At 44.3% G+C, this 24,607-nt stretch overlaps 1 protein-coding gene across 17 annotated transcripts in view; it reads left to right on the forward strand.

Moving 5' to 3' along the window:
- The window catches only part of Vrk1 (VRK serine/threonine kinase 1), a 66,690-nt gene that overhangs the window by 24,556 nt on the left and 17,527 nt on the right, over window positions 1-24,607 (forward strand). For all 17 annotated transcript variants that reach the window (XM_039112534.2, XM_006240532.5, XM_006240530.5 and 14 more), the window contains 6 exons: window positions 4,327-4,491; window positions 10,507-10,562; window positions 17,757-17,826; window positions 18,682-18,769; window positions 22,659-22,767; window positions 22,882-22,974. In XM_039112534.2, the coding sequence (XP_038968462.1) occupies window positions 4,332-4,491; window positions 10,507-10,562; window positions 17,757-17,826; window positions 18,682-18,769; window positions 22,659-22,767; window positions 22,882-22,974 (576 nt within the window). In that variant the 5' untranslated portion in view covers window positions 4,327-4,331. The remainder of the gene's footprint in view (window positions 1-4,326; window positions 4,492-10,506; window positions 10,563-17,756; window positions 17,827-18,681; window positions 18,770-22,658; window positions 22,768-22,881; window positions 22,975-24,607) is intronic.

Consider the following 24,607-nt stretch of genomic DNA (forward strand, 5'->3'; position numbering starts at 1 on the left):
GTGTTATTCCTCAGGAGCCATGTCCTTTGAGAAGGGTGTCTTTCTTAGTGGGTTTAGGCTGGCTGGCTAGTGAGCCCCTCACCCCCACCCCCTGGGTCCACCTCTTTCTGGCTTCCACGTGCTGCGGTTGCCAGTGCTGGCCACCGGGCAGCTTTTCACCTATGCGTTGGGGGTAAACTTAGGTCATTGTGCTTACCTGACAAGTTTGCTCCTGGCTGAGTCAGTGTGACATGGAGAGGTTTCTTTTTCTGGAAATAGTATTTCAGTAATATAGTTCATATGCTAGGGATGCGTGTATTAAGTTACTGGGTTGGTTATTGTTTCTACACATAAGAGATGTAATTTCACGTATAGTTACATTTTTTTAGACAGTCTGTATGTAGCCTAGGGAGGCTCTGAACTCTGGATCCTTTTGTGTTTTACTTCCGAAGGCTAGGCTTGTCATACACCTGTGTCTACTTCAGGTACAGCATTTTAAATTGGACCTCTCATTTCTTACCTCACATTCATGACTTTTAAGGAACGAAGGAATAATTTGGATGTCACCTAATTACAGCAGTCCTCTGTTGTCCTAGGCGAGTCATTCCAAGATCCCAGTGGATCCCAGAAACCATGGCTGGTGGTTTCTGGAGTTGTAATAGGGATCCTACTTGGTTCTGTGAGGTGAGAGTGTGGCAGTAACCGCGAGCAAAGCCATCAGAAGAGGGTCTGTACGTGAGGTGCCTGTGGTTTCCACATCTCAGACAGACATCTGTGTCACTCGCGGTGGTGGAGAGCTGATGCTTACCACACACAGCACTGTGATAAGAATCACTGTGGCTTTGGAAACTGAGACAGACAGACAGATGGCTCCTATGGTTGATGGGAGGGCAGCTTAGGGTGGGTGAATCAGAAAGGGTGAACGACATCCACAGCTGGACAGAGGGTTGGCTCCGGATGCATCCATACTCAGAATGGCACACAATATTATATTTTATGAATTGTTTATTTCTGGAATTTTGCATTTACAATTTTGACCTTGCGTGACTGGATACGGAAGACTTAGTGAGCAATCCCTGTTCTCCTGTTTGCCGTTCCACTTTTACACAGTTGTTCTTGGTTAGCAACCACCAAACCCTAACTGGGATTTTTATTTTGTTTTGAAATAGCCATAGTTGTTTTTTTTGGGGGGGGTGGTGTTTTTCTCAAGGGATTACCCCGCCCCCAGCACCCATGGTCCCTTGTGCGGAGTGCGGCTTCACAGCTGCACATTGTTGCTTGCTCTTCTCCTGTGTTCAGGTTTGTTTCATGTTTGACACCCGGGAGTTACCTTGTGATGTCCTTGTGAGGCTCACTTTGGTTGCAGCCCCAGCATATTTTCTTGAGCTGGGGAGGAGGCGGGTTCTCAGTGTGTGCACTGCTTTGAAGTTTTGGGAATGGTGTGGACCAGCCTTGTCTTTATCTACTTAGATGGTGTTGTGGACACAGGAAGTGTTTCCCAGTTTTCCTGTGGATGTTTCCTAAGGTTCTGAGCTTCACTCCAGTCTTCTGGATGGTTTGGGGGTACGTAGGGGAGGGATTCCCGGAGGCCTTAGCACACCCAGTGCTCTTCAGAGTTCACCAGTCACGAGACACTGTTCTGTACACGTGGTTTTAGGAGTGGCATCCCTGATCTTAATTATCCCAGGAAGCTCCAGATAGCTGGCTTCAAGTGTAAAACTAAAACTAAAAGCCAATAGTTTTATTTGGAATGGAAAAAAAGCCCACTGTATTTACAAGAAATCTATACAAAGTGGATGCTGAAGCAGGGTTTTCACTTACAAGATGGTATTTTTATTGCATGGAAAGAGAATTCTAGAAAAAAAAATTGTCCAGACATTTCAGTTACCGAAAGAAGATTTTAAAAGTCATTTAAAACTGTTTTGACAACTATAAGGAAATAATCAAATAGGAAATTGCTGTGATTTGATAAAGCCGGATAAAGTTTAGAAGGAATCATGTTAGTGCCAGGTCTGCTGGGTGTTCAGCTTCCTTATAGTCGAGTCGTCGCTGAGGTGCGAGGTGTAGAAGTTAATCTTTCCGTGTTTTAAGTCCTGGTTGCCATGGCTGTCACCAAAATACTGCTGGGCAAGATTTCAGCACAGTTTTAAAAAGTACCTTGAGAGAACCCATCTGAGGAAGTGCCAGCCCCAAGTTCCTTTCCTTTGAGGATGTTTTCACCCCAGAGAAGTTTGAAATTGTAAAACGCAGAAAGCTTTTTTTCTTCTTTTTAAGAGAAAAGTTAGATTTAAAGATTTCCCCATCAGTCAGTTAATGCAGTGTCTGCATTAGTGCTCTCTGCAGGAGGGGGTGGGACTGGTGAACACATCTATTGAAAGGAGATTTACTAGCGTGGCTGTTGACTGTCGTTTGAGTAGTTATTGATGGCTGACTCTGGATGAAAGAGAAGGCTGGTGTCTCAAAAGCCCCAGGTTGGAGCTGGGGTTCCAGGGAAGTCCTGAAGAAGTAGGTTCTAATTCCAGTGAGGGAGTGTCTAAGCACTAGGATGGATGCACTTGACAGGAGAATGACGGCACACAGGCAGCAAGCAAGAGCTCCCTTCTTTCCCATCGATGTAGAGCACATCTCCCCAACTCAAATAATCAAGAAACGCCTTCATCCTGGGTCGTGCTGCTTGGGTTTCAGTTGATCCCAGGTGTAGTCAGGTTGTCAACCACGATTAGCTGTCACAGTATGTGCATATATATGGCATATGTGGGATTCATGCATATTAGTGATAATTGGTGGGTATTTGCTAAAGTTTCCAATCTGATGCTGTGGGGAGTGGGGGGAGGTGGCGATACAGTTAGAGAGATAGTCTAGCAGTTAAGAGCACATACTGTTCTTGCAAAGGACCTGAGTTCAGTTCTCAGTTCTCAGCACCCACAACTGAAAACCTGTAACCAGCTCCAGGGAAATCTCGTACCCTTGACCTTCTCATGCACCCACACAGATACTTGTACACATCCTCTAAGAGACAAGAAAACAAATCATTAATTTTCTTAATGTCTATTTTATTTTTATGTTTATGGGTATTTTTGTCCATGAGTATGTGCATGCATGACTGTACTTGAGGCCAGAAGGCTGCATGGGATCTCCTGGAGCTGGAGTTACGGAAGGTTGTGAGCCACCATGTGGATGCTGGGAGTTGAACCTTGGATCTCTGAAGAGCAGTCAGTGCTCTTTGACCACTGAGCCACCTCTTCAAGTTCCAAGAAAATAAATCTTTTAATACACTCTGTATGTTACTATATCCTACACATCTTAGCAGACTCCCATTTGAAATAGCATTCTCAGTGTTGCAGACCAGCCTGTTTTAATCTCTGTCCTCCTTTGCTTCTCTCTTCTGCAGTTTTTAGGGAACTGTAGACTCTTTTTTTTTTTTTTTTTCTTCTTCTTCTTTTTTTCGGAGCTGGGGACCGAACGCAGGCCTTGCGCTTCCTAGGCAAGTGCTCTACCACTGAGCTAAATCCCCAACCCTGGAACTGTAGACTCTTAAGGAGATCTTTTGAGTCAGTGTTGATAGAAGAATTTGGACTCATACGGCACACGTTCATGTGCACACACAGTTGTACTCGTGCAGTGGTTATGCCTGAGTGCACTTGAAACTTAGACAGATGTGCTTTAATCAAGATCTCCCAACTGGCCAGTCACATACTTGGATCCAAAGCTTTTGATTCCAGCCGTGCTCTTCCCCAGTAAAACAGTTTTCTCAGAACATTGTTAACACTTGTGCTGGTGAGAAAAGTGAGTGAGCTGCTTCTCCAGAATGCCCAGGGAGAAGGGACACATCTGATGTCTAGAACTTGTGGGACTAGCCTGCTGAGCCTGTGTCCTCCTTTGTGAGTGGGGCTGCTGCAGTCTTCCTACTCAGTACCCACTCTTGTGCCCCAGAAGCCCTTGTCCCCCGCCTTGACATAGGTATTGTAGTCTCTGTACTTGTGCTTGCACATCTGTACTAAGGGTCTCTTGGCTGCATTACTAGATGGTGTGCGTTCTAACTGCATGTCTTACCTCAGTTGTACTAAACAGTTCTCGATTTGTTGTTACTAATAGTATTTTAGTCATAGATGATATGCCACCGGTACTTAAAGTGCTTTCCATAATTGCATAGAAAATTGTTTTTTTATGGTCTCCTCTTCCAAGCTTAGTGACAACCAAATATGATCCCAGCTGTTAAAGACCAGAATTAGTAGACACCCTTCTCTAGTCTTGAACATCCCCTGGAGTAGAGTTTTCTGTAGGGGATTGTTTTGAACACTTCCAAGGTTATAATTGTGAGCAAAGTTGCTTTGTTTTGTGTTACAGTGAAAATGCCTCGTGTAAAAGCAGCTCAGGCTGGAAGACAGGGACCTGCAAAGAGGCGCCTCGCAGAGCAGTTTGCCGCTGGAGAGATCATAACCGACATGTCTAAAAAGGAATGGAAACTAGGCTTGCCTATTGGCCAAGGAGGCTTTGGCTGCATCTATCTGGGTGAGTGCTTGTGATTTCTAGTCATCAATGGGGAGGTTCAAATGCTCTTATGGGATTGCTTCTCATTTGAGCTACTGCAAGGCACTGCTGATAGCTATCTTAATTTAGGAGTGTGTGGTTGGTCACAAATAAGTTCACCTTTGAGGTATTAGTAGAAGGTGGCTCATCTTATGATACAAAAAGAACAAAATGCTGAATACTGTCACTCATAAACACAGTATCCTTAGCATCTTCAGATTGCTACACAGACTCTCTTGCTCTCTTGAGACTGAAAGAGATCTGTATTCATCCTTTTTCCTCCACCTCAGCTAGGTACAGTGGACTCCAACTCTGGGTTTAGCTCATTTTACACATCTATATAGCTATCTGCTTTTAATGTCTGTGCTTCCTGTTGGGCTTGCGTTAGTTGTATTAGTTAGCATGCTTATCTTGGGATAGTTGGAAACCAAGTTAGAATCCTGATCTTCTATGACTTTATTGAGTTATCACCATTAGAAAGGGTTTCCTGCTGGGAGGTAGTGGCGACACACACCTTAAATCCCCGCATTGGGAGGCAGAGGCAGGAGTATTTGTTGTAGTAGGAATTTAATCTCACTCCAGGGTTTCTACCCTGCCTCGGGTCATTTAGTTTCCAAATAAAAGACACAACTTTTATATATTTATAATAAGCCTTTAATACACCACAACTGGGCAGACATCTACCCTCAAAGCTATTAGAATCTACTTGCCCATCAGTAATCCCAAATTATAACTTGTCACGTTCTATCTCGGCTGCTTTTAAATCCAGTTGGCCAGCCCTCATGGCCATATTTCCATGACTCACCTAGCTCATGGCATCCTCTCCTCCCTCCACCTTCTCTTCTCCCTGCCTATGGTCTCTTCTTAGACCCCAAACCCAGGAACCCAAACTCTGCCTATTTCTCTTTCTGTCTCGAAATAGGCTGTAGGCATCTTTACTCACCAGTCAGGGATGACATGGAGGGAGTGGGGGGGAGGTTACACATCACTTGGTATGTGTGCAGGTTTTCTTATCCCTGGGGGCAACCAGGCCTTGGGGAGGGGGTGGGAGCCGGGGAGGGGGGGCACACTAGTATTCAGCATTATAACACATCAAAGCAAAAGACCAAACCTCAACAAATGATCTCTTGTGTTTGAGGCCAGCCAGGTCTATAGAGCCAGGGCTACACAAAGAAACCCTAGTCAGACAGTAAGACCAAGAGCAAAGGAACAAGGACAGCAGCAGCAGGTTTTCCTACCTGGCAGCCTTTTCATCCCAGCACCAGCTGAGGCAGGCAGATCTGTGATTTCCAGGCCATTTAGGGCTACATAGTGAGACCCCATGATAAAAGAGAACGAAATGAAAAGCAAAAACCTTGCTTGTAGGTACAGCTGTCATCTTCCCTAAGAACGCTAGTGGGAGTGTACTCACCATAGGTCCTGTTTGCTAAGAACCCTAGTGGGAGTTTACTCACCATAGGTCCTGTTTGCTAAGAACCCTAGTGGGAGTCAACTCACCATAGGCCCTGTTTGCTAGGAACCCTAGTGGGAGTGTACTCACCATAGGTCCTGTTTGCTTTGGGCACTTGTCTCCGTCTTTGCATTCTGTGCTTTTACCTTACTCTCATTTTTGTTATTGTAAATTTTAGTTTTTAAGGCATCATGTAGCTGAGATAGGTCTTGACTGTGCATTTATATCTAATCTTGACTTAGTTAATTAGTTATTTAATGTCTTTTTTAAAATTTTGTTTATGTATACAGCGTTCTGCTGGCATATATGCCTGCAGGCCAGAAGAGGACACTAGATTTCATTACAGATGGTTGTGAGCCACCATGTGGCTGCTGGGAATTGAACTCGGGACCTTTGGAAGAGCAGTCAGTACTTTTAACCTCTGAGCCATCTCTCCAGCCATTAATTTCTTAATAAATGGTTTTGAGACATGGTCTCACTATGTACTTGTGAGACTTTGATTAGCCTTGGGCTCATTAGAGATTCTCTTGCCTCTGTGTCCCAAGCATTGAATAAGTAAGAGTATATGTCACTCTGCCTGGCACAATTTTTAAGAAGTTATTTGTTTTTGGTACTGGTCAGAAGGAGCTGGATCCCCTGAGCCTGGAGTTAGAGATGGTTGTGAGCCACCATGTGGATGGTAGGGACCTAGTCCCAGTCCTGGAAAAGAAGCCTGTGCCCCTAACCATTTAGCCATTGCTCTAACCCTGAAAGTTTCAAATGCTATATTTAATAGTAGTTTACATAGAATGAAATGTGTAGACATTTAAAAAACACACACAGATGCAAACATCTATAATATGAAGCTACTTAACTTTTTTCCTTTCAACTAGTTGCTGTAAAGTGAAAACTTCTTTCAAGCAGTGTCTGACTTGCTATGCTAATATTACAGTGAAGGTTCGCATCATCTGGAAACTTGTCACAATTGCTGTTCTTGTGTTCTACTCTACCTGTGATTCAGAGACCATGGGGAAGGCTTGCAGTGCTGTTTTTAACAGGCTCTCCCAAGTGATGGGGCTTCTGGGATTTGAGAGCCGTGATAGGAGATAGCTACTTTCATTCGGTCACCTACTTCACACCCCTCAGTGGACACCCTCCTCTGCACTTGTGTCCATGAAACGCAGCTGGCAAACAGCACTTCTCACCATGTCTTGCACACAAGCCTCCTGATGGAGACTGTGCTGGCCTTTGGAGACGTACATGCTGCTTCTCTGGTTTTGTTTGGACATAAAGCTGTCCTAGTGAAGTAGGCTGTATTTATGTAAGGTGAAAGTCTTCATAAACCGTGGAGAAGTAGCTGTTCAGGAAATGTTCACATCGTTATGATAAAATGCCCCAGGTGGGTGTGGTGATTGAACCACAATGTCACTGTGGTTCCTGATTTTAGAGGGGTCAGTCCATGCTGTTTGGCTCCAAGACCCATACGTTTAGGCAGTGGGCAGGAGAAGGAGGGTTTCACCTCTGGCCCACGGGAAGCAGAGGAAGGCCCCAGGGCAGGATGCCTCTGATGGCTTTCACCACCCAGTAATCAATCTTCTCCAGCTATGGCCTACCTCCTTAGGTTTCTAGAACTTCCCCGATGGTGCCATCAGCTGCGTATGCTGCATCCTTCTATGAGGGCATTTGTCTCCATCCATGCCTTTACGTAGTTACATCAGCCCAGCGCACATTTCAAACTTGTCATTTAGAGGAGGTGCTGTGGTTGCTGCAGGAGACTGGAGTTCATTAACAAGAACTTGTTGTTAAGTAGGTTGTCCCATTTAATCTCCTCAACATCTGTGTTCCAGCCACCGTGCTCCCATGTGGTCCTTTTTCCAGTGTCCTTGCTTTTGTGGCCCTTTGCAAATCTGGAACTTGCTTTGTGTGTGTGTTGGATATTTTATTTCTGTCATTAGCAGGTGCTGTTGACTAATAAGAAATTTTAGTACCCAGTGAACAATCTGTGAGTTAGGACTTTGCTTTCTGTCTGGAGAGGAGGATTTGCTTGAAGATTGTGCCTTCACTGCTGTGCGCACCGATACACTGATGCTGCTCTGTGTGCGATCAGCAACGGCAGTGTGCATGTCTGAACACACAAGTGTGCATTGCTCTCCATTTTGCTTTTACACAGTGCTGCTTTTCCAAAGCTGAGGTTAGAGCAGGGCGTGCACATGCTTATTCCCTGACATTTCCAAACATTTCATGATGCTTTTCACACTTGAATATTTTCTCAGTTCCAGGATAAACAGGTACTTGTTGACAAGGCCTCGTTCTGTCTCCTTGGTGCCTGGCATAGTGTGTACATGTGTTATGGGTATATGGTTGCGATTCTTTACCCTCCTATTTGAGTGCAGTGTTAATGGGATGCTATCTTCATTTCTATGTTTTGCTAAAGATTCTGAACCTGCCTTATTACTAATTCAGTATCTAAATGCTGCTCCCTGGGGCTGTTAATAGGGAGCTGATGAGTGTTTCTAGAAACTGGTGCTTCTGTGTCTGAGGTGCTTTGGCTGCAGCTCGTTTGGTTTTCTTCCTTGGTTTCTGTGGCCTGCTCTCGAAGTCTGCCTGTCTGCTCTTGCAGTCTGCCTGTCCTCTTTTTTTTTTCTTTTTTTTTTGGTTCTTTTTTTTTTTCAGAGCTGGGGACCGAACCCAGGGCCTTGCGCTTCCTAGGTAAGCGCTCTACCACTGAGCTAAATCCCCAGCCCCTCTGTCCTCTGTTTTAAGGCGACAATGCCTTTGGTATCAGTTCTAGCACTCTTCTCTTTTTGTTCATTCCCAAGGAGATTTCTGTCAGTGGGAGGCTCTAAATAAGTGGCCTTTGCGTTTAAACTGTGCTGGAGACTGAACCTAGATCTCACCTACGTGGAGCATGCATGTGCTCTCCCTTTGAACTAGAGCCTCACCTTGATAGTTGGCGTTTCTCTGCTAATCACTACGAGCTCAAGACGTGTATCTGTAATGGGCTAAGATCTGCATCAGCACCTTGTGTTGCAATGGCAGAAATACCCTAAGGGGGAGGATTTACCTCGGCTCACAGTTAGACCTTGGGTCTACAGTTGTACTTATATACATGGGGGAACATGGTGGTGGCAGGAATGCATGGTGGCTGTCCACAGTGCACAGACTAGGATACATAGAGTGCAGGTCAGAACTAGGGTGGGCTATAACTAGCCGTCAGAGGTTCTTGGCCAGTAGCTTACTTCCTTGAGTTAGGCTCTACCTGTTCAAGGTTCATAGCCTCCCAAAATAGTACCACCAGATGAGAGTTAAGTGTTCAGATCACAAAGCTGGGGAACATTTTAGATTAAAACCATAATAACATCTGAACTTGGATGTTTAGCAAGCATCTCAAACAAAATACCCCAAAGCATCTCTCCTGAGCTTCTCTATTTGTAGCTTTTGTGCAGTTTTCTGCCCATACCCTAGAAGTGCCTTACCATCTGCATCCAGCCCATCAAGGTCTTGCCCTTCCAGTCTGTGACCACAGTCTGCTAGCACTACCTTGGGTCTATGCAGCTGTCAGGCCACACTGCCTACTGCTCTGCCTGCTTCTGCTCTTGGCTGGTACACATCCTCCTAAGCAGACCAATTAGGTTGGACCATGCTAGTCCTTTTGGCAAAACCTTGGAGGCTCCGTGTCTCAGTTGCAGCAGCAGCCCCAGCCTTCATCCTGTCTGTTAAGCCTTTCTTGTTTACTCTCTGCTCCCTGTGTAACAGGTCTCTGTGTGCATTGGTCTCCTGGCTTTGCAATTCATATAACAATCCCATATTGGGGGCTGTGGTGCTGGTCTGTGTGGAATATTGTTCCTATGAACTCCCATGGCCTGAACTGCTTGCTCCATAGTTTCAGTGATACCCCAGGCTCTTTAGCACACTACAGCACTGCCTGCCTCCATCGCTGTTTAACTGTTCCCCCATTTCTTCTGTCACATCTTAGTGATGTTTCTATCCTAGTACACTTTATGTGTTTTACTTGATGTCTGCATTTACCGCTCAAATAATAGCCAGGAGTGGAAGGATTTTTTTCCTGTTCACTTGCAAATTCTCATTTCTTAGAAAAATGACATGAAGATCCTTGTTGATGAGCTTGGAGAGACTTCCTGTTCTTCATGGCAATGGCTCAAGTGTTGCTGTGCACTGACCAGTGACTGACTGGAGTCTGCTCCTCTGCCTCCAGCTGTTCCTTCCTTAAGGGTTTGCAGCTCATCAGAACTGGGGACCCCACAGCCCGTCCTCCAGGAGTTCACAGTGTATCAGCACCAACACCAGAGGACTTCTGAATGAGAGAAATTGTTTAACTTAGTGTAACAACTTCCTGTAACATCTGATTAGATTGAAGATCCTAGAATTGCTAGATACATTCTACATATGAAAAGTCGTAGACTAGGTTGTAATGGTGGTCTGAAATGCCATTTGGAATCTGGGATTCACACCTCAGAGGGTCTCAGGGTTGTAGACCCAAGTGTCTGTCATATCCCGTCTGTGGCAACACTCCTTGTTCTGATGTAAATGTCTCACTCTTTAAACAGCGGACACAAATTCTTCCAAACCGGTCGGCAGTGATGCGCCCTGTGTTGTGAAAGTGGTAAGAAAATATTGCTTATTTTTCTTTCCTCAATGTAATTGGTATTTATTTTGTAAGGCATCTTTTTGATGACTAGACTTAGCTAAGCCATAAGGTACTGCATTGTTAATAATCTTTCATAAATATTTAATGAGACACAGGGTAGCTCTATAGTTTGAAGCAACTTGAATTCAGAGTCTCCAGCTCCCCTGAACTAGAGTGGCACAGTGTGTCTTGAGGATGTCTGAGAGACCACAGAAGTCTGCAAGGTGGAACGTCTTGTTTCAGCTGTTCGCCTCAGGCGGGTGTGTTTTATATTTACATCCTGTACCTCCCTGCTGAGCCGACTTGATTTTGTTCTGGGCATTTGCTTACTTGTTTACTTTGTCTGCTGTCAGTTTTATTCCCTTCCCTGTTCATTTTAAGAAGTTGTGATTTCCTCTGCAGTGGTAGAGCTCTCTTTGCAGTGGTAGAGCTCTCTTTGCAGTGGTAGAGCTCTCTTTGCAGTGGTAGAGCTCTCTTTGCAGTGGTAGAGCTCTCTTTGCAGTGGTAGAGCTCTCTTTGCAGTACTCACACCGAAGTTCTGGGTGCGCAGGATTGGCAACCACTGAGTAGTTAGGCCAGTTACAGACTGGAGAACAAAGAGGCGTGTTCTTGTCAGTCACAGATTGTGTTTCCTTAACACTCGTTCCTCGTTTTGATCAACATTGTTTATAGCTCTGCCTGCCCCATTTTTTATCCAGGAGAACCCTTGTTAAACAGAAGAGCCACAGAGTAGTCATTGGAGAGTCGAGCGCCCCATTCCCTGTGCCCTTTCTTCTGTTTAAAGGTTATACAGTCTGGGAGTCAGGAGTGCCTCAGAATTCACTGCCCACTTTGTTGTAGTCAATAGAAATATATCCCACTCCCCAGGAACCAGGTATCTTAGACCAGATTTTTTATAATTTTTTCTTTCTAAGTTGTTTATTTTGTGTGTTTTGTCTGCATTATGTCTGCGTTGTGTGCATCCATGGTGCCATTGAGGCCAAAGAGGGCATTGGGTCTCCTGAAGCTGGAGTTACAGATGGCTGTGAGCTGCCATGTGGTGCTGGGAAGCCATCTAGGACCTCTGGGAGAATGGTCAGTGTTCTAACCACTGAGCCCTCGCTGCCTTTGTTTTAGTGAACATTTTAAAGATATTTACTAAGCAGTGTAACTTTTCAGCAAGCTACATAAATCAGTATTTGAACACTTTGAGACAGGCATGTGTAAGTGTCTCATGCCTTCTGTGAACATCCTGCGGTCTCTAGAGAGCTCCTGTGTTTGAGCCCTGCCCTAACTCTTCTTGGTTATTTCCCGTCTAGAGTATTATCTATAGGTACTGTCAGATATGTGCTGTGTGTGTAGTGTAGTATTTTAAAGGAATCACCTGTACTTTTAGCATATCAGTCATTTACTGTTTTCCTCTGTTCTTTTGAGACAGGGTTTCTCTGTGTAGCCCTGGCTGGCCTGGAACTCATTATGTAGACCAGGCTGGCCTTGAACTCACAGAGATCCTCCTGCCTCTGCCTCCTGAGTGCTGGGATTAAAGGAGTGTGCCATCAGCCAGCTCTTTCACTGCCTTTTATTGATGTGTTGATAGGAATCTGGGCTGTTGCCAGTTTGGGCTACTTGGAGCAAAACTTCAAAAACTCTTGGAGTAATGTTCTGATGGGATGGGTTTCTGTGTCTCTTGGAAGCTAAATTACTTGTCAATAGGGAGAATACACATTCAAATTTTAAAAAAGTTCTAAGGGTTGGGAATTTGGCTCAGTGGTAGTGAAGGCCCTGGGTTCGGTCCCCAGCTCCGAAAAAAAGAATAGAAAAAAAAAAAGTTCTAGACATATTTCCAAAGTGGCTATGTTGGTTTTTGTATTGCCAGTTCTCCCTGATGCAGCGCTTGCCCAAAGTGGGTGTGCCTGGCCTGTGAGCCCTTCCAGGAGGCAGGGGGCCGTGTCTGGCTGCTGTTGGTTTGTATTTGCTGTGTGAGCACTGTTGAGCCTGTTTTCCTTGTGTGTGTCTGCCATGTGTGGTATTGTGTGATGAGTGCTTCTTCAGTCCCTTGATTCTTTTCTCCTTAAGAAGGTTATTTTTAATAATTGGATTGTGTAGCTTTTTATAATTGAGTAGGCAGAGTTATTCTATATAGGTCTTATTTTCAGATATGTGTTGTAGCTATTTCCTACTAGCCGATAGGTTACCTGTTCATTTTTAAATGGTTTAATATGTCTTTCAGACTGACTCAAGCTTTTTCTCCTTTATTCAGTTAATATGGCTCTGATACTGAACTGAGCCTGTAGTGCACACCCTACTTAGGCAAGCTAAGGTAGGCTCCTTACCCATTCTGGAGCTGCTTTGCTCATATTTTTTGCAGGAATTTTGTGGTTTTATTCATAAAGCATCATGGTCTTTAATTTTTCTAGAAGTTTTTCTGTATTAGACTCTTCCAGTCTGACTTGCTTGTCAGTTGCACTAGCCGTTTGGTCCCTGTAGTGTTCCACTGGACCCAAGGACCTCTGGGTGAGCACTTCCCATCTTATCTCCCAGAACGCAGCAGGCAGGGTTTGAGACGTGGTGGAGTTTGTGAGGCTAGAGCTTCTGTGTCTGCAGTGGGAAACCTTAGTCAGCTCTGCCCTTCCTTCTCAGTGCCTGTGTCTGTCTCCTGCCTATCCCCCTCACTGTGTCTGTCTCCTGCCTATCCCCTCACTATGTCTTTCTCCTGCCTATCCCCTCACTGTGTCTGTCTCCTGCCTGTCCCTTCACTATGTCTGTCTCCTGCCTATCCCCTCACTGTGTCTGTCTCCTGCCTGTCCCTTGTCTCCAGTCCTTCTGGGGTGGAGCTTTCTTTCGCACTGTGCTCTGACTTGACTTCTGAACCACAGGGGTGGTTGCCACCAAGTCAGAGGAGCTAGAGTTTTTACTGTGATGCTAGTCCTGTGTCTGGGATTGCGGGGAGATTCTATGCCTTCTTCTATACACCTGAAAACAGGATACCTGGGGGTTCGGAGAGGAGATCAGTTCCTCAGTTATCTTCAAAGGACTCCAGTGAGAAGAAAGCAAGCCTCCTCTGACTCATGATCATGTGAGTCAAACCGGTCCAGGCTCCCAGACCCCTCTGCTCTGCCCTGCATAATTGCCATACTCGTTTGCCTGTTTTGGAGGGAGTGCACTAGACGACCATGTTTGTTCTGTATCACTGATGCTTTGTCTTAGAATTGTGAACCTCATTGTAAGTGTTCACCTCCCATCCTTTTCACTTACCTTACGGAGGAAAATGCATTGGATCTGAATTTCCAGTTACTCTAACAGAGCACATTGAATTTCTAGGTTTGAAGGATGTCTGTTTTCAGACTTAGTCTGGTATTCTGTATCTCCACTGTCCTTTATCCTTCTCTTTGTGAAGGGCGGGTGAGTGCCCGCTTTCCCATGATTCATATTTCAGTCGCTCTTCTGTGTTTGTGGTCCTGGAAGAGCAGCTGCCTAACCCTCAGAGGGACCCCAGCCAGAGTCGGCTGTTGCTCCCTTGGTGGCTGAAGTCTTTGGGTCCTTTAAATTCCTGTGTCAATCACTGAATTGCTCTTTATTACAGTTTTGCTTTTGATACCTTTCTCCTAATGTCAGTTAGAATGTTTGTGTTTATTTTCTCTAAGTAGGTTTTAAGTTACTGGACAGTGACCTTGTTTTAAATGTCCTTGACTTACGCTGTTCTCGCACGCTTATTTTATTTGTTACACTTTTTTAGGTATAATTTTCCCCTCCCTCTTCCTGCTTCTCTGTTCATTCACTTTTATCCTTTTGATGCCGTTTACTTTCCTCTGTTGGGAGTGGACCAGGCTGTCGTTTCTGTTCTGACAGTTTTGTAGTCTTTAAAGGTGAAGGAGACAGCAAATATAAACACACAGAACCATCATCACACCTTTTCTGACTTAAACTCAGAACAATTGCCATTCAGACTACACATGAAGATTGTTACGTGTGGTGCTGGAGACGGGTGCAAAGCCTCCTGGCTGGTTCGTGTTTTCACAGACCATGAGTGACTGACTGGGTGTGAGTAACAGAACTGCAAGATTCGAAGCTGCGTATTTGAAAGTCCTTTATGGGGAGGCTCTGTGAAGAAATGCTTCCTAGTTCTCACATGTTGTCATGAGCCTGTGTAGGGCCTGGCCGTTGGTGTCTTTGATAAGTCTGCCAGGTGCTGCTTTGCATCCAGATTGAGAGGCAGAGTGGAATCTGGAGCTCCTTAGCTGTGACAGGTGAGGTCGTGTCTCTGTAGTCCTGTAGCTTCGTTCTGAGATCCTTTCCAATAGTGTACTCTGAGATTCCACCTCAAAAGCTCCATTGCTTTTGACATGCTCTACATAGCATGTATACACATGGCTCCTGCATTTGGCATTGGCATGAGCATAACACACACATACAAATTAAATGTCTCAGCATCTCCTACTCACTCCTTCTCACACAGGAGTGGTCTCTGTTTCTGTTGGGGGCCTTCATCCTTGACTGATGCAAGCAGCTGTGGGGCAGCACTGCTGTGTCACCAGGATGTTAGCTTATGTTCGCTTTCAGAGCTGTGCATGAGAGTACATGCACACACACAGGCACACATATACACACACAGGCACACAAGTACACACACAGCTACATACATACACATAGACACACTGAATGTGCGTACATACAGAGAAACACTCATATACAGAGAGACACATGCATACACACACACACACACAAAGATACACATACACAGAAACACACATGCGTGCATACACACACACACACACACACACACACAAACCAGGAAGAAATAGTAAATAAATAACTTGGACAATATGAGTAGAGAATTTTCTGACTCTCAATTCCCCTCAAACCTAAGAGTCAGTAAGAAAGAAATTAGTTCTCTGAGTCCTTCTCACCTTCGTGGGAGCAGCGTTGGAAGCCTGAAGACAGTCTTCCAGTTGATGCCACTTAAGAGATGGTGTGTGATGGTCCTTTTCTTGGGGAACAACTGACGGGGTCTGTATTTCACAGCCTCCTGGGAAAGACTCTGCCTGATGTTGTGATGAGTGTTTCTAATTTTCAATGCAGATTTTTTTTTTTTTTTTTTTTTTTTTGGTAAGAAGGAGAAACTTTGTACAGCTTCATTTTTAAATGGCAGCCAGTTGCTTTTGGATGGTGCCATTGAAATATATCACATTTTAATTTTTTTTCCTGTTGTCATCGTCATTTTGACACTTAGAAGTCTTAAGGAAACGTTTAGTGATATTCTAGTTAAAATGTCAGTCCCAATTTCTTTTCTAAATCTTGGCTATTATAGAGTTGGCAAAGTATTTTAGATTTGAAATATGTTAATACAATTTTAGTTCTGAGTTAAGGTATTTTCTCCATAGATATCTCGCTTCAGCTGGAGCACGGCACCAAGAAGTAGCTCCTTTACTTTGTCATAATGGAAGCCTATTGGACAGAAAAATGTCTGAAAGTGCTCAGGAGCCTTCATTAGAGTGTCCTGATTTATATGGTTAATTCACATTATAAGTTTAATAAATTATTGCTTGAAGGGAACTTGAAAATTAAAGTTGATATGATGTAGGCTGAAACTGAATAAATCAAAAATCTTATACTGTTGGTAATAAGCCAGGAGTGGTCTTGGGAGAGCATCTTTTAAGCTGGAGTTTTATTAATGAGTCATTCTGAAAGTTAACCAAGATTCTTTTTCTTTAATTTCACTTTCTTCTTTTTTTACACTGATTTCTGTGACTTGCTTGCTTATGGGCTTGAAGCATTTGCTTACATTTCTGGTGTCTGTTGCTTCTAGGTAAGGAGCCCCGGGTGTGGGAGAGTTTCTTGCATAGCACATTGATCCAGGGCTCTGCATTCACATTTGTGTGCACGGATCTGATCCTGTGGGGCTTGGTGACGTGCTAAGCTCTTGAGCACCACTCTTCTGAGGCTGAGCTGTACACGGGTGGTGGTCTGCTCAGGTGCTTTCCTATCCGAATGTTGGCATCTGTGGCTTAAGTGTTCTCTTGTGGCTAGGGACTGCTTGGTTGTAGATGAGCAGAGTCCTGTGAACACGTTACCTGGAGATGCCTGCCATTTGAATTCCTAGACATCTGAGCTGATAGAACTGTCTAGGTGATAAAGTTTTAATTGACACTTAAAGGACCAAAATCAACTCCTGTAGTAGTTGAGGTTCAAGAAGAAGTGAGTGGACATTAATTTCAGCGTTTAGAGCAGACCTCTCTGAGTGGAGAACATACCGTGTCTGCCACCTCACAGCTCGGGTCTTTGCCAGTTCTGATGAGCTCTGAGCCTTCACTCCAGCCATGCAGGTCTTCTGCCCCAAATAGTTTGCTCAGATTAGTTTTGAAATCTTTGCATTTGTATTTGAGGTTATCACTGCCTTTAAACCAGCATAAAATATCAGACATTAAGTAAATACTATTTTATATCAACTAGTCACACAAAACTCACTATTTAAAAAGCCAACACAATTATAAGTGATTTCTTCCCCATATTTGTTAAACAACATAAAAGTCATTAAGGGCTGTTATCGCTTGTTGTGTATCTTTTTTATAAATGTTTGCCTCTTTACAAATAATTCAAATGGTTAATATTCCTTGAAGTGGGAAGGGATTGTCTAGTCAAGTTGGGGAAAAGAGTTATTTATTTAGCTCCAGTTTCTTTTTGACTTAAAAAAAAAAAGCCCTAAGGTTGTTGGTCTGATAAAGAGGATTCAGTGTCAGAAAGAGAAGCGCACTACGGTCTCACTCTGCGATGCACATGCCCCTCTGCTTCCCAGAACTGATTCTACTATTAATTGGCTGCGTCAGCTATGGGGATTTTATTACATCTCTGAACTGTCTTGTAGCCTCTTAGTGGTGATACACTTAGCATGGTCACTGGCCTTTGCTTAATAAAGATGAAAATTAGTTTAAACATTTGCCTTAAACTTCTGCAAAGACTGAACTGTATTTCTGATTTTGTATAATGTATCAATTATGAAAGTTGAGCTTAAGAGAAAGAAAAATTATTGTGAGAACATATTAAGTATTTCTAAGGAGTTGAACTTAATCTTTTAATAGTTTATAAATTTAAGTATCAAAGTTACATTGTATTTGTAGGAAAAATTAGATTTACACCATTTTGAAAGCTCAGTATAAATAATTCAATAATTTTAATTGACTTTTGTATTCTAAGGAACCCAGTGACAATGGACCTCTTTTCACTGAATTAAAGTTCTACCAGAGGGCTGCTAAACCAGAGCAAAGTAAGAAATCATAAATGCGTTTAAAATTGTTTTGTTAGGGGTTGGGGATTTAGCTCAGTGGTAGAGCGCCTGGGTTCGGTCCCCAGCTCCGAAAAAAAGAAAAGAAAAAAAAATTGTTTTGTTAAAGGTTTGAACGTTTTAAAATAAGCAGTTTACTGGCTTTATTTCACAAAGCTGAGGTTAAAATGTTACATCCTATGTCTGTTTTCATTTGCTTTATACAGAAACATTATTCCAATGGTACTTGCCGAGTCATTCTGATGTATTGATGTATTTGCTCTATAGTCTGTTGGCATGTGAAGTAATCAATTCTATGTGGCCTAAAATACATGAGCAGGCCTAGTTCACAAGTGTGAGGTGAGGACTCTGACAGATCCTGAGGCCTGAGCCTCAGGCTGCTGAGCTGGACTGCTGCTCTCATCTGTGTTCATCTGAGGCCCCAACTCCTCACAGGAAGGAGCAGAAGCTGACCCTCCCGCCTCTGCTCCTGAGTCTTGAAAGGGGAGGGAGAGATGTAAACACTAAAGGAGATAACCAACCTCCTACTTCTGGAGTTTGGGGTGGAAGCCATTCTTCTTGGCTCCGTGCTTAAGAGAGGCAGTGCCATTGCTTTGCTTTAAAAATGGTTTCATAGATGGGCAGTTCCAAGATAGGCGACGGCACGGTGCTATTTTTGCAGATTGGTAAACTTTTTAATTATACTTTGTGTGGGTTATCCTGTGTCCTTTGCAACATGTTTTATGAGTAGAGGTTGGATTTTTGCCTTTATAAGTATGTTCTGCTCTTAGTAATTTGTTCTGAAATGACCGTTTACATACAGCAGTTGAAATCACAGGACTCTTTTTTAACTTCTAGTTCAGAAATGGATTCATACACATAAATTGAAGTATCTTGGTGTTCCTAAGTATTGGGGATCTGGTCTACATGATAAAAATGGAAAAAGGTAACAATCTCCATTTTGAGCCTTTGCTGTTGAGTTGGTTTAGTAAGGAGTTACTTTGCGGACTCCCACAGTATCTGTAGGTGTGCTTCTGGACTGCAGGGCCGCGGAGGGGAACAGTAAGATCTTAGCTCTGCTCTTCTCCGTACACCACAGTATGAGGGCGGTGTCAGATGGGAATGCCAGTCTAACCTGTGCACGTCTGTGGAGCAGCCCCAGGTGACTAGAACCCCATGGACAGGAGCAGGGCACCCCTCTCCCCCGCATCTCCTGTTGTTTATGCAAAAGAGCCCTCAGGATCCTGTCTTGTATCTCAGTTTGAATGCCTGATCTTCCATGGAAACTAGGGTGTTCTTCTTTATGAGGGCTTTAGTAGTTAGAGGTGAGAATCATTTAGAGATAGCATTTCTGAACCATGAGGGAAAAGCTAGATGCTTACTTAGTGACTTCTCTGCTTAGATGTCTCAGGAATTAGAGTTAAGAAAACACTTAGCAGCCTGCTCTTGTTAAATATCTCAGTGGATGAGTTAAACTTCATGGGGCAAAGTTTGGAGGAGATTGAAGGCCAGGCTGAGTTAGAACCTGGAGGCTAGTCTGCTAGTGAGAATGGCGTTTGTGCTGTGGCTGTGATTCGGCCGTCTTAGGCAGTCATCAAAAGCCCGATTCCATACATTGCTTTTATTTGAGCTAGGGTCTTGCTTTCCACATTTAACCTCAAGTAGTTATGGAGCCTGGGCTGGCACAGACCTTTCAGTCCTCCGCCTACTCCTCATTTGTATGACTGGGCACATCTCTGCCTGTCTTGACAGTTAACCTTCACGGTGCTGTTACTCTTAGTTAGTGTTCCTTTTGATATTATTGGAGGACTGTTCCTTTTCTAGACCTCACATGCAGACTCAGTGCCCAGCATCAGAAATTGGTGCCATTGTCTTGTGAGTTTTCCTTTCCTACGAAGGCACCTTTTATGTCATTGTCCCGTGTGACTTCCTCATAGATTTTCACGATCACAGTTTTATGACCCGTACATTTAAACCTGCTGCTGACAGAATCCAAGTGGTCATATCAGTGTCTTGGTGAAAGGCACTGTTATATGGAAGAGGTTGGAATGCCCAAGCCAGATTGGTGCTGTGTTAGACTTGAGAATGAGGCAGTGTCTTAGTCAGGGTTTTCATTGCAGTAAAGAGACACCATGACCAAGGCAGCTCTTATAAAGGACAACATTTAATTGGGGCTGGCTTACAGGTTCAGAGGTTCAGTCCATGATGATCATGGTGGGAGCAGGGCAGCACCCAGACAGGCTTGGCTCGGGAGGAGCTGAGAGTTCTGCATCTTCATCTGAAGATAAACAGAAGACTGAAGACTCTCAGGCTACTAGGAGGAGGGTTTCAAAGCCCGAAACTCCACAGTAACACACTTCCTCCAACAAGGCCACCCTGTCTAATAGTGCCACTCCCTGGGCCAAGCATATTCAAACCATGACAGATAGCCATTGTGAAGGCCTGCCAGTTTTATTTACTGGAAAGCCATTCATCTTTCAGGGAGTCTGGGGTTCCCTGGACTCTTACATAATTTTGTTACAGGTAGTTTTACTGGAACAGTGTGCTGTGAGATGATCGAAGCCAGAGAGAAGCAGTGGGCAGAAGGATAGCTGTATTCGGAGGGCACTGCTGGCAGGAGCCTTAGCATAGTAAGAGCGAGGGACTACAACTGAGCAAGTGCCGCGTGTGCCTTGGTGATTGTCACTGATGCCAGTCCTTCTCGAAATGCACGTTTGCCAGATCTTCCTCAGTGGAGCTTGAGACTCAGACTGGTCATGGATGAAGTGTTAGATTGAAGTACTAAACACGATTGCGTAGGACTTTCTGGAGGAAAGAAGCAGAAAGAGGATCCCTCTCCTAGCCTTGTCCCCTGCTGGTGGCCTTAATTTTCCTTAACTTGGGTTTGAGTGATGGGAGAGATAGGTAGTTTATAGCTCATAGTTCAGTATGAGGATCACAGAAATACTGTTTCCATTTGGAATGTTTGAACTGATTGGTATTTCCCTATTACTTGAAGCATTTAACTAAGTCCCTAGAAGGAAAGCAACAAAGACCTCACCTGATAGACATTTTCAGAGTAGCCTTCACTCACTATTCAGTCCCAGAGCTCTCTCAGGGAATGTGCTAACAGTTTGTGCCCATCAGTTGTTTATCATTTAGAGATGGTGAGGAAGGAACATTTAGGGGCCGTTTAGAGTTAGTGACAGGGTGATCTGTGCATAGAGCCCAGACCCGTGTATTCTGGGTTAGTAGCTCCTGTGTTGAAGCAAACTGTGTCCTCCTCCAGGCTGTGCTGACTGAATCTTTATCAGTGTGGCACATACCACAGTTCTCTGAAATGAGGAGGCCTCTAGAAGATCTGGCATAGAGCATTTTCTTAATTAGTGATGATTGTGGGAGGGCCCAGTCCATTTGGGTAGTGCCACCTCTGGGCTACTGGTCCTGAGTCCTGTAAGACAGCAGTCTGAGCAAGAAGCCATCAGAGCAGGCCAGTAAGCAGCATCCCTCCATGGCCTATGCATCAGCTGCTGCCCCCAGGTTCCTGCCCTGTTTGAGTTGCTGTCCTGACATTTCTTCGGTGATGAGCAATGATATGGAAGTGTAAGTCAAATAAACCCTTTCTTCCACGATTTGATCTTTGGTCATGGTGTTTCGATGTAGTGTAGTAACCCTAAGACACAGACTTTGGCACAGGCTGTTCTGTGTTAGTCAAAGTATTGTAGTGATCACACAGGTTAACTTGTTTGTTAAAGCAAATGTATGCATCCTGCTCTGCTCTCTTAGCCTTGCACAACTTGCCATACCCAAGATGTTGGGAAGACACATGGCTGGACGGGTCAGGTTATGGGAATCTTAACACAAATGAATTTATTTTGCTTCTACGTGATAGTGTGACTTTGACATAAACTTTACCAGTTAAAACATTGCCAACTTAATTATTAAAAGATACATAGACAGACTCTCTAGTCTCCTGGCTCAGAAATTGATAGGACCCTATGTTTTCTATTCCCATGCTGTCCTTTCATTTTAGCTGGCTGCTCCTTCCTTGGAAGCTCACTATAGTCTGTCATCATGAGCCTGGCTGCCGTGGCATGAGCATCCCATGGGAGGACTTGTCCTTTTGTCTGTCTCAATGATTTACATAGACACATTAGGAGTTGGATAACTGTTGACGGTGAAGGTGGAGCTCAGAGGAGCTGGGCAGTGTCCTCTGGTGCATCTCTGTGTACTCCTAGACTTCAGATTCCTAGGAAGGATGAGACCCGCCTTCTCGGTTCACTTCTCCAAAAATGATGGTCCCAGGAAGTAATGTCACCTGGTCCAGGTGACATGGTAGGGTGATGGCAAAACCAAAAATCTTCATTTTTGTAGGGTATTCCTTTTACAGAACTGACCATTTAGTGTTTAATATGTAATCGCTTAATACCATTTGGACAGTTTGATGGAATGTAGTTTAAGCCTAGGCTTAACAGACATTTATTGTTGAAATGTGCCTTAATGATGGAGGCACAGTCACGAGACAGAAGCTCTTGTCTGAAAAGAGCAGTTAGCTGTGAGAAGCAGGTGGAGGTGCTCCCTTGTAGTGAGTGTGCGGTCCTGGGTGAGCACTGTCTTAAGTTCAATGTTGTCTAGCCGAGTCCAGGGCAAGATGGTGCAACACCCTGAATTCTTGAGATTTCTATGTAGTTGAGAGAGATTCTTTATAGTGTGTGTTTGCGCCCCTTTCCTCCTTGTTTATAATCTATAATACTGCCTTATTAAGCATTAACTTGACATAATCTGAAAGGGGACTATTCATTGCAAGTACATGTTCCTAGTTATTTCCCTCACTGACTTTTCTTGTTTGTCTTCAGTTACAGGTTTATGATAATGGACCGCTTTGGGAGTGACCTTCAGAAAATATATGAAGCAAATGCCAAAAGGTTTTCTCGGAAAACTGTCTTGCAGCTAAGCTTAAGAATTGTATGTGAGCTATGCTCCTTTGAATACAGTTAAGGGCTGGTTTCCGCTGGAGCGCAGTCCTCTGCTGGCCGCGTTAGGTACTGCACTAACTCCCTGTGTATTCATTCTTCACAGCTGGATATCCTGGAGTACATCCACGAGCACGAGTATGTGCATGGGGACATCAAGGCCTCCAACCTCCTTCTGAGTTACAAGAACCCTGACCAGGTCCTTAGAACCAGTCTTTACTGTTGTAAATCGTGCTGCTTGAGAGCAAGTGGGGTACTCTGGGCTGAACCCCACAAGCTCTGCTACTTTGAAGTAGATGCCCTAACAATACTGGATGTTTGTCCAGACACTCGTATCCGGTTGCCATTCTGTATCTTTGTTGCAGTTTGCTGGCACTCTATCAAGTTGGCTGTTTTGCCCTACATAATATTTGGAAATGCTTGATACAACCGCATTTCAAAGAGCTGTTTGGGGTGGAAGCTAAACTATAAGTGCACCAGTGACTTAGATCTGCCGGTCTCCTTTGTCACCTCATTATTTCCTATGTTCAAAAACCCATCGATATACACATCTGTCACTTGGAGAACTTGGTCTGTAATGTGGGGTCAGCCCAGTCACTAGTGACAATAAAGGCTGCTTAGTGTTGCCTCTTGATCTTATGCACAAAGGAAGTTTAGTGCTTGGCTCGGGACAGTGATCTGTCAGCATTCTCTGTCCTTGGCTCTGTTACCCCCTTCTGCTAACGTCTTCTTTCTTGTGGTCACCTCCTTTTCTGCCACAGTGTGTTTGCTTTTGCGCTCTCAGCTATGGCGAGTGTGAGGGGTCTGTGTAGTGCACCAGGAGAAGGCTGCTATGCTGGAGCGCTCTGAGGCATCCTCTGTGATGCCAGCCCATCGGAGCTGTTTCCCTGAACACGGCCCTGGACCTGTGCAGTACAGCTCCCTTTAGCTGGAGTAGGAAGGACTTACAGAGTACTATTAAAAATGGACTCCTATTGGTTTGCACTTGACTGATGTGAGCAGCTTCTGTTCACACAGCAGCTACGTGCAGTTCTCCAACTGTTCAGACATGTTCTCTCCACCTCTGTGTTCACATGCACATGTGTGCATGCCTTGGGACAGAATCAGGGGTGATGTGTGGCTATCAGATGGAAGTCACATGTTTCAATGTTGCATGCTAGTCAGAGCAGCAGGCTGTACCCACACGATTGTTCTGTCTTTCTTTAAAGTTACCTTTAATCTGGAAGACTTGAATATATAGTATTTAAGATGCAGGTAAAGATCTCATCTAAGAGTTCTGAATGTCATTATAGTCCTTGAGTCACTTTTATGAAGTAAATAGGCATTTGACTATTCTACAAGAATGAAGGGGAGAAGCCAGCTGTTGTATCGTGTACTAACAGTACTCATGACCCTTTTCTTTGTGGAGAGTCTTGAAAATTTACATTTTATGATAGTTTTGTTCTAGACTCTGTAAGAGAAACAGCATCTGTAAGCCTTTCCAAGGAGACAGGATTAATTACTTTCGCACATGCTTGCCTGAGAAAGCACAGTGAGCTAACATTCAGGCACGGCAGCTTTGTGGTTCTTTAGCATTTATTAAAGTAAAGAGTGCTTGGGCGGAAGGTTGGGACTAGCTTAGAGGTAGAGGAAGGTCCTGTTAGACCTCTAGTGCTGCAGACAGAGTAAGATTTTCCCAAGTAAGAGTTGCTGAGATACGGCTCAGCCGCAACAGAGCTCTTGCTTGGCTCGGGTGAAGCTTTAGGTGTGGTCCCCAGCACTGCGGGAGCAGGCGGGGAGGCTCAGGACTTGTGCAGTGCTCAGCTTAGATCTGGCCAGTTTGGAGAGCTGCT

Source organism: Rattus norvegicus, chromosome 6 (genome assembly GCF_036323735.1).
Source record: "Rattus norvegicus strain BN/NHsdMcwi chromosome 6, GRCr8, whole genome shotgun sequence".
Lineage (NCBI taxonomy): Eukaryota > Metazoa > Chordata > Mammalia > Rodentia > Muridae > Rattus > Rattus norvegicus.